Consider the following 13,580-nt stretch of genomic DNA (forward strand, 5'->3'; position numbering starts at 1 on the left):
ATAAAGGCTGGGTTATTTTTCTCCACTAAGAGAGAATGTAGTGCACAAGGGATGAACAGAGAGTACGTGCAAATTCCTACATCAATAAGGTTTTGCAAAAAACCCAAAATGCCAGCGACTGAGCACTGATATGATATCAGCTGGGGCCCCTCGCACCACTCCTCAAACACATGCCACTTGCAATCATAAAGGGAGCATGTAGAAGAGGCTCTAGCATTCTGAATAGTTAGCAACGACACGTAGGGAGAGCCTCAATGTGTTTAAGTTTGCCCTCTCACGGACCAGGCCCTGAGGGACATCCTTTCTGGGTGAGAATGGTAGATTTTCCCATACGCTTGGGACAGGAGGTCCATGCGTAATGGGAGGGGCCACTGCTGGGCATACAGAAGAGGGATTATCTCTGCCAGCCATGGAGATTTGGGCCATCTAGGTGCTATCAAAATCAGAGTTAGGCTCTGTTCTTTCACCCTGACCAGATTAGGAGTTATTAGGCAGAGCGGAGGAAATAAGTAGAGCAGCACATTGGGCCATGGGTGGGCCAGTGCATCCACGCCAAGGGGGCATCCTTGTCCCATAACGATAAGACTGTGACAGAGCGGCAGAGATCGCATAAAGGGCTGAGATGAAGAGATAAAACCCACTTCATGAACCCACTTTTGCATCACGTTCTCTCTTGAATCGGCTATAATCAGCCAATCTTCAAAATATGTCAGGATCCTGAGACCCGCTATTCTCAGCGGGGCCAGGCCCGCATCCGCGCACAGGCAGAAAGTCTGTGGGCTGAGAGCCAGCCCTAATGAAAAGGGAAAGAAAATTCGTAGCATATGCCTTGATAGGCGAAATGAAGGAATTTCCTGTGCAAAGGATAAATGCTAATGTGGAAGAAAGGATCTTTGAGATTGATCGATGTGAACCAATTATTCAGATTTATTGAATGTAAGAGAGCCTGATGGGCATTACGGAGAACGGGATTGATCTCCTTCCAGAGATCGAGTGATGGCGACCCTTTCTCCAGTTGCTGTCCCATGTCAAACCAAGAGTTCGGCCTGGTAAGCGGATAGCAGGGAGGAGACTTGAGGGCTTTTACCGCCAAAGCCGAGGCTTTATAAGAGGCCTGATGAATGGACTCAGAGAAACGGTCCATCTTGCCGGGTAGAACAGGCTTGGGTGGGGCGAACAGCCTGCCTTGAGAGGGGTTAATGTGTCTGGCGATAGAGGGCTCGATAGTGTCACCCATACCGAGATTTGCCATGTCCTTAAACTCAAGACCCGCATGGCCAAGTTTGAGATTGAGCGGATCTCCCCAGTAGTCCTTCATATGTTTAGCACATGCCGGGAGGACGGGAAGGAGCTGTTTTCTAGGGCCTCAAAGGGGGACGAGTCGCATTGATTGGCCCAGCTCAGAGTGGCCGCACCACGGGAGGTCCCCGGGAGCATGCCGGTGTACCCTTTTTCCCCATCTGAGTCAGAGAATTCCAAGTCAATGCTCTGAGTAGCGGCCACCTTGAGCCTCCGATGCAGGAGCCTTGTAGGGAGCAACAAGCAATGGCTACAATTTTCCGGGAAATCAATGGCTTCTTAAGCGCCTTGAAGACCCATGCAAACCACACAGAAAGGATGGGGATCCCTAGCGGCGATGAGGATGCCGGGCAGGCTCGCAACTGGTTGTCCATGGGGGTAGCCGGGCTCAATTTCGAAAGAGCCATGAGTAGCGGACAGTAGATGGATCGAGGAAAAGGCAAGGTAAGAGGCGGGTAGCCTAGTAACAAGTGCGAGCATGGGTGGCTTGCAGATAAAACAGCTAACCTGGTAAAAAATGACAAACACGTCTGGTGGAGGCTGATCCAAAGATGTGTCCTCCTGTAGACAACAGTGAAAGTCAACCATAGCTGTGAATACATTTCCAGAGGGGGCAAGAAGCGAATGTCAACTGAGGAAAGTCATTTTAACAAGATAACAGAGTAGTCATGTGCAGGTAGCAAAATTTTGGTATGTTGTTTATTTCCAAGATAACACTTTTGAATTTATTATAAATTTATTGTTTGTTATTTTTTATAGCAAGATTTGGCAACACTGAGTCAAGACGTACCTCCTTTGCTGTGATTTCTTGCACCACAACTCTGAAACGCATTTAAATACATCATTAACAACTAATTGTTCAGTTCGGTGCTGTACACACAGCGTAGAATTTCTGAAAATGTGGCTGTCACTACCTGCATTTTTCAGGAGTCAATTCGGTTGTAGAATGTGGTTGTCACTCCCATAAATTACTGTACTGTGTGTGTACAAAAAGTACTAAAAGGTGAATTGACAACCGAATTTAGCTTCAGCATGTACGTGGCCATTGTGTAGTGAACCTTGCCCCATAGCACCACCTAGTGTCCAACCAGCTGTAATACCAGCGTATCTGCTTTGAATGCACAATCGTTCGGGTGTGAAAATGATGATTTTGTGGCATGTCTATTGGATATAGGAAAACGGCTCCAAATCGCAGAGTAATTTATTGTCCTGACATCAGAACATTATCCAAATCCAGTATGATTATTTTAGTAGCTTGGTAACAACACAACTGGGACCAGGTCAACATTTCAAGTTTCATTTTCTCTTTTGGAATCAGAACATGAAGTTAAACAGAATCGTTTTTCTTTTTTTTGAACAAGTCTTTTCTGGTTTGTTGCTTTCAGTGACACTGACATCAGCACATAAAAATTATATAGATCTATATTTATATTCATATTTATATATTTATCATTCTCTATTAACATCTCAGTGTAGCAGTTCATCATCTCTGGTCAAGTCAAACAGAAGAAGCCACCTGTCAGAAACAAAGCCTCTCATAGCAAACACTGATCAACGTACAGCAAACACTCAACTAACATTGAGAGACGTTTTTTTTTGTACATCTTTGGAGGGAATTAAGCTTGCAAAGTTAAGTTTTGCCCTCCTGGTAGTATTCCAGTGTTTTCTAGATGTCGCTTAATTCCAGTAGAACACACTTATGAAAAAAAACAAGAAAAAAACCCAGCAGATACAAATCGAAGCAGTAACTGGAAAAACTCAAAAATGTCCCCAGTGCTGATTGAAGAGATTTTAAAATTTGGCACAGTCAGTTAGCACAGAAAACTGAGATCAAGGTCTAAAACAGACAGTTCTCCTGCAAATATGGATGATAAATAGCCGCATTTATTTTTATTCCACACTGAGTCACCAAGAAAGAAAAAAGTGAAATTGAAAAAAGAATCTATGTCAAAAATCTACATCTATTTTTGTAGGCAGTGAGAAAGCACTTCATCGACGAGGAGAGTGGAATGATGCTCTGGTCTTCATCTGCTTTTGTTTTAGTTTCCACAGACATATTCACATTTTCAGAATGAACAATACTGGCATTTACATCCTTGCTCTTCTAACGTAATTTTGGGGAATGGACACTGAAGGTTAACACATCTCTCCGAGGATTTTTTATTTTTTTTGTCTTTTTCTTGTACTGTAAAACAAATACCCAAAGCCATGGGAAGAACTGAGTGGTCTGTGTAATTTACACAATGCACTTGTGTAATGCATTTCTTTAATGTACTCCAAATACTTTACATCAAATAAAAAAAAATAGAGGGGGAAAATGTGTAAAGAAAAAGCTTTTGATCAACCGTGACTTCAAATGAATGAAAAGAAAGTTTTGAAAATGGTGAAAAGCTGTTCCCGTAGCTCATTTTACAAAAGTAATTTTCTTGTGCTTACATACCTCATCTTCCTCTGCTATATTTCTTTTTTTTTGCCACTACACTTTTCAAATACCTTTCAATACATAACCCACTTTCTACTCCAAAGGTTAAGCTTTCGCGTCTCTTTAAAGTATGTGCTCTCTCTCATCTCACACGCATTCTTTCTCTCTCTGTCAAGGCCTTCTTTTCTCTCTCTCTCGCTTTCTTTTTTTTTTATTCGCCATGGAACCAGCTTAGACTAACAAAACTCTCTGAAAAAGGGTTTGTGATATGCATGCACATGCAGTTTCCTGGCCTCTATGTGCTCAAATTCCTAAACCCAAGAGTCGGGGGACGCGGGGTAGTGACTCGTTTCGTAGTTGAGTTCGCTATAGGGCCGTGCGGCAGAGTAGAAGTCCACATAATTCCCGGTGGACTTGAGTCCCAGGTGCATATTCAGATCGGTGGCGGGAGGGGGACGATGAACCTGATCCTCAAAAAATGGCTCCTCAAAGTTCCTAGTGGAGTTTTGATAGATGGGGTATGCCTCGTAGTCCTTGCGCGGGGGCTCCTGTGGTGCGGGCGGCACTGGGACCTGAGGTGAAAGAAGGATTTGTGAGTGAAGTTGATTAACAGAACCGTATAGAGTCTCTTATCTCAAATTTGGGAGGAAAAGGTAGCTGTTGTGCTTCCAAACACAGTGATTTGGAGCGGATGTGCTTTTATATGGTACAAGGCTCAACAAAGGATGGCCCAGTGCTATATCATACATTGTTTTCTAATGTACATACATTTGATAAACTTTTTAAACTCAGGTAGGTAAAATTATCTTTCGAGTATTTGTTGAAATTACAAGAATGACTTAGTTTTGGTAACATCAGTAAAAATTAGTTGAAAATGACAAATCAATCAGTAATGTTTGGCCATGTGTCTTTATGAATTTAATGCTTTTTGGAGTTTTTAAAATACTTTAAAACTCTATAATTTCCAGCTGTTATAGCAAAACATCTTTGCAAAGAAAACGTAAAGGTGTTATGAAATGGAGAATCAAAATATTTCAAGTTTCAAAATTCAAATCTAACTCGCCAGTTTAAAATATGAATAATTCTTTTCTACCCTTCTGAAATGCTCAGATTTGAGATTGGGAAAATCGTTATGCAGTTCTCCTCGATACACCCTTTAATATGCATCATCGTCGTACGTAATCTGAGGAGAAGTGTTCTGAACAACTCATGTCTGTCAATCAATCACAAAACTGTTGTGCTGCTGTACTGCTGTTGGATAGAGATGTCGAGTAAGACTCAATCTCAGACGTTGTTTTGTTAGTGGATGTAATGAAAACTGCACCCTCAAAAACCTTGCATCGCCACCTAAAGATCTGAGCATTAGAAATGCATTACTTCAGTTTATTTTTAATGACGTGCCTGAGAGACTGAGAGATAAAGTTTTTGTTTGTTCTTCACATTTCACAACGGACTGTTTTGTGAATTATTCTAAATATGCTGCTGGTGTTGTGCTGAATTCTGACTCCCGACTCCCCACCAGATTATTTTTTATTATGGATGTGGTGCAGTGAAGTTAGCTAATCGCAGCAGTGGGCATTTACTTCTGTTTCTGCAAGAGGTAACGCCCCTTAAAATTTAGTGTTTTTCACAGAGAGTGAAAATGAGGATGGAAAATGATAATTTTTACAAATATCGGATTTTTTTTGGTGCAAAACCTTTGCAAACTTCATTAACTAACCTCAAGAAACATAATACAAAATTCTGAAACTGCATTTCATGACCCATTTAATACTTTATGAAAACAAAAACAGAATCTTTTTCATATGCAGACATACAAATTAGATAATATAATAACATTCTGCCTAACATCTCCTTTTGTGCTCCATGGAAGCAAGCCATGCAAGTTTGGAACAGCAGGAGGTGAGTAAATGATCACAAACTTAATTTTTGAGTGATCTAACCCTTTAAATTCACATTATTCTGTCCATTCAGAGCTGCTTTCGATTCTGATTTGAAGCAGAAAATGAGATGTTACTAATTGAAAAAGATTCAGAGCTGAATGCTCTCCAGCTACAGAAAGGAAAGATCCATGTGGAAGCCAGGCTTATCAGTACCCAGCCTCATCGCAGCTGCTCGTCTGGGAGAGCATTTCTGTCGACTGACTCAACATACGGTGTGGTGCAGAAGTGTGCCAGGAACATCTGGCAAACTTAATCCATATGAAATCTGAAAATTTACCATGATGAACCTTGTCAAGTAGAAATAATATATCTATATGGCCAAAGTGCCAAAAAAAAAATACTTGGAGCATATAGTTGCAATTCATTAGTATAGCATGACGGCTCACAAAGTCAAATAAGCAGCATCTGAGAGGTCTATGCAAGAATGAATAGATCTTCAGCCTTTTGTTTGCCAAGACATTTCTGGATTGGCAGATAGACCGCTGCCTTGTGTTGAAAACAAGTGCTAATGACTTATCCTAACATAGCCGCATAACAGCTGTAGTAAATGTAAATGGTGTCTGATTTAGGACGTCTTTCCACAATCAGAGACACATTTCACATGCAGTCTTGGAACTGCAGTCCCTGTTTGACCCTGGTTATTTGAGTCGTCTCAGGCTGATTCTTTGCTCACCTGGTTGTGTTTGATCTCGTCATTTGAAGTCTCGTACGAGTTCCGGAACAATGTGGATGTTCCACAGGAGGTTTGAACTGCGGGGATGAAAGCGAGAGTGTGAATGTGCAGAGAATGTTTTTTTTTTTTTTTTTTATAAATCAAGCATTTAACAACTATGAAAAATTCTGGAAATTGTACTTATTGACAGTGAAACAAATCCCTCCTTTATAAGATACTCTGGCAGGGCTGAAGCTAGGAACTCTGAGCTCTATTTTAACCAAACGTGAGTCGGGGATAAGGCTTGATGGACCATTAACAGATTTTGCCCTTTAACACTAATGTGTGGCTGGCCAAGAGTTCAAACCCAGACAGTGTTATTTTTTTCCCCTCACATATATTAAAATACAACATTACAGTGTCTAACAAATCTTGATTTGTATATTTTTCTGACACATTTTTATACACAATACACTGAATTAATAATAGATCTTAGAATTTGAGCAAAATTATTGTACATATTTAACTTCACATTCTTTTGTGTGAACCTTTACATTTTGCAGCTGAAAAATAATTCACCATGGATGTTTTCGTGAATGGTGGAGTTCATACTTTGTCATGAAAATGTTTTTTTTTTGTCCATTCAAAAGTTATTTAACAAAAAAATCTCAGAAAACAGTGGATCTCACAGTTCTGTAAGTAGACATCTAGTTTTCTTGCTGTTAAGTACTTTGAATAAAACTCTGATCCTCTTCCTCCTGAAGTTAGACCTACCTGCCATTGTGTCTTTTCTGGAAGTGAGCTCTCCTTTGTTTCCATGGTAACTGGCATTGGTTCCAGTGGAGTCGTAGTCACTCTTCCTGTCCTTGAGGCTGATCATCTCTCTGGGTGAGGCGGGGGCGCTGGCTGCAATTCAAATCATCACACAAACCCTTCTTACTGAGCATCTGGGTACACACCGGCCTGATTTCACACTTTGTAGTTTTTACTATTTTCTTTCTTTTTTTATTTAGATATTGTTCTGTCTGCCTGTCTTAATGTCGGTATTACCAACTTTGACTGTTTTTTTCAGTTTCTGTTTATTTTGTCCAAATTCCTCTCTCTGCTTCTTACTGTCTTTGTTCATCATTTCCTGCCTGTACAAGGCTGGACATGCAGAGATGTGCATCATTATTCATCATTAGTGCTGTTTAGCATGACAGCATGAAGGATGTTTCCAACAGGTCCTGTACCAGCCAGCTCCAATCTACAAAGCTTCCCCCAAGTCAAATAAACAGGAAATCACACAAAAGGTACCATATTTGTCCTTGAAGTGCCATCTTTCGAAAAAAAGTCAAGTTATGACAGAAAAGAGTGAAGTTACCATATGACAAACGCCACTTCTATGGAAGTAATTAGACCAGAGAAAATATTAGGGGTTATGGGTTCTTGCTATGGTCAGTGAAGGCTAGTAATGGCTTACATGTAATCTGGATTTAACATTTAAATCTATAAACAAGTTATGTCAAAAGAAATCTAAAATGAATCCAAAAGCATTCAGAATATATTACCTAAAATTAGTAATCTCGATTACATTACTGACTACAATTTCAATTTCAACATATAATTTGTAATCAGTAACAGGCTACAATTTGTAAGTAATCTACCCAGCACGGGCTATGGTGTTGCTATGCAGTGTTCTGTGTTATTGTTAGAAAGTTGCTATAGACCTTATGTAGCCCTGTCTGTCCCTTTTCAACACTGCACTTATTGTCTTCTGTCTTCTGGTTTGTTTTTCCACAGCATGAAGGTAAGATCTGAACAGATTTATGAATGAACTCGTTTTAAAATTTTCCCGGGCTACTGACATTTGTTATGACATCCGCTTCAAACATTACAATGTTCATGATAACTTTCATTGACTTTACACTAAGTAAATCCACTTCACCAGCCAATTACTCTTCAACAGCGATGCCATAGAAATATACAGAGCTACCGCAAAAATCGAAGTTCAAACATGAAATTCTAATGATGGCTGCACACTTGTTTGTTCGGCACATAAGGTCTATACATTCTCTAGAGCAGCGGTTCCCAACCCTGGTCCTGGAGGCACCCCAACACTGCATGTTTTGCATGTCTCCTTAATCAAACACACCTGATTCAGATCATCAGCTCATTAGTAGAGACTCCAAGACCTGAAATTGGTGTGTCAGAGAACGGAGACATGCAAAATATGCAGTGTTGGGGTGCCTCCAGGACCAAGGTTGGGAACCGCTGCTCTAGAGAATGTATAGACCTTATGTGCCGAACAAACAAGTGCTGCTCTAGAGCATTCTGAGTGGTTGTGTTGCTACTCAGTTGTTAGAATGTTCTGAGTGGTTGCAAGGTGGGTAGCTCCACCCCCTGTGAAATCTCATTGGTCATTGTGTGGACTGACAAATTGCTTGTTTTTGGAAATGACACAGGCTGTGTTAGAAATGCCATACTATCATACTATTTCTGCAGTATCCAGTATGTATGCTGTGCATAGTATGCAAATTTTCTGTATGTATGTAATACCCGGATGACCTACTATATTCGCTAGAATCTGCTAAATATAACTGAAGTACAATGAAATCAGTACAGAAGCTGCCATACTATATTGCAGTATGCTGTGTGTATACTGTGAATAGTATGTGAATTTTCTGTATGCATGGAATGCCCGGATTACCTGCTACATTGGCTGAAATTTGATGTACGCATCTGAAGACGCTGCATGGGATAATGTTTCCCAGAACGCAATGCGCTCCATGTGACGTTTCTATCTTTAAACGCGTGAGTGAACTGGAGGTGGGGAATAGTAATTATAAATGTAACACTTGTATTTGTACGTATATACATATACATGTAAACTACAAACTATCACTGTGTATCTAAAAACAGTATCGTTAGTAGGACATAAATTGTACTTTAATCTCTACAGCACGTTTCCGATCATCAAATGACGTCACCTTGATTTTTATAGCGCTTTATACAGTACAGATTCTTTCAAAGATATTAAATAATAATAATATTGCAGCAATATAATATATAATAAAAAAAAATATATATATTTCATTTATGCAAACAGAATTCAATTCCACTGTCAAACAGCTCTAAAAAGAAATGGAGTGTATCACTCTAAGGACAAATAGACCAATTTGTTGGCAGAGGCTATTTACATTAACTCCGCCCACCAATGCCTGGCTGTGATTAACAGCACTGCAAAAGATACTTGCATTTCCGAAGTTTCAGTGGCGCAGCGATTAAAATGTGAGCTGTTTGCTTTTGACGCAGTCAACCCCAGTTTGATCCTGGCTTTTGTCAAACTCATGCTTCTCCTTTTCCCATCACATACCAGATCAGAAATAAATTTATTTTCAATAAAAATTAAGTAAATATTTGAAAAGTGGAAATAAAACGCCTCAATAATACAGTGTTGTGTATGCTTTAGGTAGGTTTTTGTCCCAATAAAGTGGCATTCATCTAATACAATTTATATATATATGATAATTTACACTCAATATGTTATTACATACTGTTTTATAACGTACTACAGTATTGATGTATAAATATCTGCCACCTAACTACTATTTACACTCCTGTTGCTAAAGAAAATGCGGCTATTTTAGTGTAAACAGAATTGAATGTTATTTGCACTTAGTGTAACTAGAATATATCGCTTTTTAATATATCGCCACTTAGTGTAACTACCAAAAATATCAATAAAGACAGCTCAGTGTTGATTTAGTTCTGTCCAATATGTAAAGTTAATCAATTATGAAATGAGTTTGGGCAATATAGCATTGTTTACTAGTATGAAGCCTTATTAACAAGCCTTTGTAGAAAGAACCGTTAGCTCATTTGTTTCTAAGGTAACAACCTTGACAGCTGTGCTGAATTAATGTTCAGTGTTTGTCATGTGACAGCACTTAAGCATACTACTCTGAAACATTTATTGCTTATTGTATACTGTTTCACACACTATTCTTTAAAAAATAGTAGGCAGTATGCACTGTGTACTGGGCAGTAAGCAGTAAGCAAGTATGCCATTTCGAACACAGCCACAGACTTAGGGGAAATGCTAGTAATGTGCAAAAGTTAATTCAAATACAGCACAACTCCTTCATACATACGTTCATACATTTCTTCATACAGAATTATTATCAGAGCAGATTTATTGTATTATTTAAACCAGGGGTGTCCAATCCTGGTCCTGGAGATCTACCTACCTGCAGAATTCAGTTCCAACCCTGATCTGGTACAGACCTGTCTGTAATTATCAAGTGCTCCTGAATATCTTAATTAGCTGGTTGTGATTGATCTGGGTTGGAGTTGAATTTTGCAGGAAGGTAGATCTCCAGGAACAGGATTGAGCACCCCTGATCTAAACTGTATCGCTTGATGTATAATTGGGCTGTTTGGCCTGATTTCTCTCTCTGTCCATGAGCTCTGTGTTTTGTCCTACCACTTCAAAACATCTTCCCTCTGTGCTTAAAAATCTCTTCCAGCCTCAATGCTCTAACCGGATCAGCGCCACTCCCCCTCCGGCCTCCTTCAGTCTGGTCTGATAGAGCCTGGATCCCTGGATAGTGGGCAGCAGCACAATCTCCAAAGCACACAGCTACCCGAGGGCTCACGGGCATGGAAGACCTCTCTGGCCAGCATAGAAGGATTTAGACACACCCACATACACACACATGCACACACACCTATTACTGATTAGCCCTGACCATGAAACATAAACTGGCTCATATACACACGCTCTTTTATACACACACTCCAATAAATCACATAATAGCTTTAAGCACCACTCTTCCCACAATGGCCAAGAGAAACATTAGCATGCTAATTATTTCAAACCCATAATCAGATTATAACAGCAAGTGCTTTACCCTCCTCTAATCTGCCTTGATATGACTCCTAATCTAATCATTGCTCTTCAACAAGGCATTATTTTGCAAAAATATGCACATAACTGATTATCGGTCTTAAATATTGAGGAGCTCCAGCGGTTACGGAGTCAACAAGCGATGAGACTCTCAAAGGCTCCTATCATGTTTCCATAAACCTCACGAATACAGATTTTCAGAAAGACACAAAGTAGTTTTGCAGAAAATCACTTTTGATGCATTTAACACAGTGTACAGTGCTTTCTGATTCGATTGTCTTCAGGTAAAGCTGCAACTCTACTGAACAGTTGATGACCTTAATGGTAGAAAATGAAAACAATATTTTTCGAAGTACATGAAAGAAAAATTGATATTGTGAAGATACGTGCTAGACAGCAGATCTTCGTGATTTAGCCAGATTTGGCGAAAGGGCTTTTGTGTCTGAGCTCCACAGGCATTAGGAGAGGAACAACTGATTATTGCTAAACTTGCGTATATCCTTGCCTACAGCACTGAATGGACTTGATTCTGAGAAATATGTCCTGATATACCTTAAATTAAATTCCTATGAAACCTGATGACATTAATTTGTTGTTGAAGTTAAATGCTAGTCAACTTGAACAACTATGTTATATAGGTTACAACAGGAAATTAGCAATCTGTATGTCTATAAAAACAAAACAAAAAAACTGTGAAGGCCAACTTCCCTTCTTTCTCAAAAATGATAAATTGTGACAATAAAAAGCTATTTTAGTCAGGGTAAGCAGTTCAATCTCAGCCACATCATAGATTTTATATGAAGTGATCTACAGATTGCTTCCATACACTTTTGATCCATTAACACAATGTGTATTTGATATCTCCACTAAAAAAGGAATACTTCACCCAAAAATGAAAATTTGCTGAAAATGTACTAACCCATCAGGCCATCCAAGACATAGATGAGTTTGTTTGTTAATCTGAACAGTTTTGGAGAAATTTAGCATTACATCACTTGCTCACCAATGGATCCTCTGCAGTGAATGGGTGCCGTCAGAATGAGAGTCCAAACAACTGATAAAAACATCACAATAATCCACAAGCAAGGTTATTATAGTTCTGAATTTTTTAATTCATTTTATTTTATTTTATTTCACACGTTTTCAAATTTGCCATAAAATTCAGTTTAGTTTTTATTAGTTTCATTCATATTTTTGTTAGTTTTAGTTTAGTTTTTATTTTGTGAACGCATATTTTTTCGTTTTTATATAGTTTAGTTTCAGTTTTAATTAAAGTTCAGCAGAATTAACAGATCACTTCCAGAGCGCAGGCCAAAGAAAGATGTAGGCATAATTTAAGCTTAGTGAGGCAAACATATAGTGACACAAAATTAACGCATGCTGAGATTGATTCGATAGTAAAAGTATACAAATACACGCCAAAGAAAGCAGACAAGCCTTTTTTTACTAAATTAATCTACACAAGTCGCGCTTAATGTCATATCCAATGATGTGTGTTGAGATATTTAGTATGAAAATAAATGTAGCCTGATTTGGTTATATGTCTTTTCTTATTTAACCATAATCATGATATTGTAACTGTGGTGTCTTGCTCACATTTCCGTGAAAAGCCGTGCATCAATCAAAACTGGGACTAAATTCTATAATAACGGTAAACAGTAAAGGCTTATATTTGAATGTTCTTTTCATTTATGAAGAATTATAAGCGCGTGTATTATGTGATTTAGCCAATGCACATTTGTTCAAAAGCCTGGCAGAATGATCACAAGATGCTTGGCTAAAGTTTTGTGTTGTTTACAGAAAGGATGCGCGTTCTCATCTTTTTTTCTTGTTAATTATCATGTTGCACTGCATGTCTGTTTTTCTTCAAAGCACCAACTTAGAATGACTAATGTTGGTTTGATTGCTTGTGTTACATGATAAAATAAATAATCTTGCTTACCTGATGTAATAGATTAAATGCGAGTGTGGTTCGGGTCACGACTCGCGGTCTTTATGTCAAACAGTTCTCGTCTGGTACAGAATTAAATTAGTGCTGCTGTCAGATAATGGGTCGGGTGTTCTGTTAAGTTCTGCTGGTGCACATTTACCAAACAGGACCCGTGCAGGCTTTAAAGGGGTCATATGATGCGATTTCAAGTTTTCCTTTCTCTTTGGAGTGTTACAAGCTGATTGTGCAAGTTTCGCTTTAGTTTTTCAATTATTTTGACGTTTTTATTTTATTTCAGTTTACGAAACTGTTTTTTCATCAATCGTTTTAGTCTTAGTTTTTGTTTACGAAAATAACCTTGTCCACAAGTAATCCACATGACTCCAATCCATCAAATAATGTCCTGTAATATGAAAAGCTGCATGTTTGTACAGTAAGAAACAAAT

At 38.9% G+C, this 13,580-nt stretch overlaps 1 protein-coding gene across 3 annotated transcripts in view; it reads right to left on the reverse strand.

The window, feature by feature from the left end:
- Positions 1 to 2,207: 2,207 nt before the first annotated feature.
- Positions 2,208 to 13,580, reverse strand: part of LOC107584984 (catenin delta-2-like) — a 92,625-nt gene continuing 81,252 nt past the window's right edge. For all 3 annotated transcript variants that reach the window (XM_016271787.1, XM_016271786.1, XM_016271788.1), the window contains 3 exons: positions 7,091 to 7,222; positions 6,338 to 6,414; positions 2,208 to 4,293 (listed from right to left, as the gene is read on the reverse strand). In XM_016271787.1, the coding sequence (XP_016127273.1) occupies positions 4,033 to 4,293; positions 6,338 to 6,414; positions 7,091 to 7,222 (470 nt within the window). In that variant the 3' untranslated portion in view covers positions 2,208 to 4,032. The remainder of the gene's footprint in view (positions 4,294 to 6,337; positions 6,415 to 7,090; positions 7,223 to 13,580) is intronic.

This window comes from Sinocyclocheilus grahami, unplaced genomic scaffold (assembly GCF_001515645.1).
Source record: "Sinocyclocheilus grahami isolate Dianchi unplaced genomic scaffold, SAMN03320097.WGS_v1.1 scaffold65.1, whole genome shotgun sequence".
Lineage (NCBI taxonomy): Eukaryota > Metazoa > Chordata > Actinopteri > Cypriniformes > Cyprinidae > Sinocyclocheilus > Sinocyclocheilus grahami.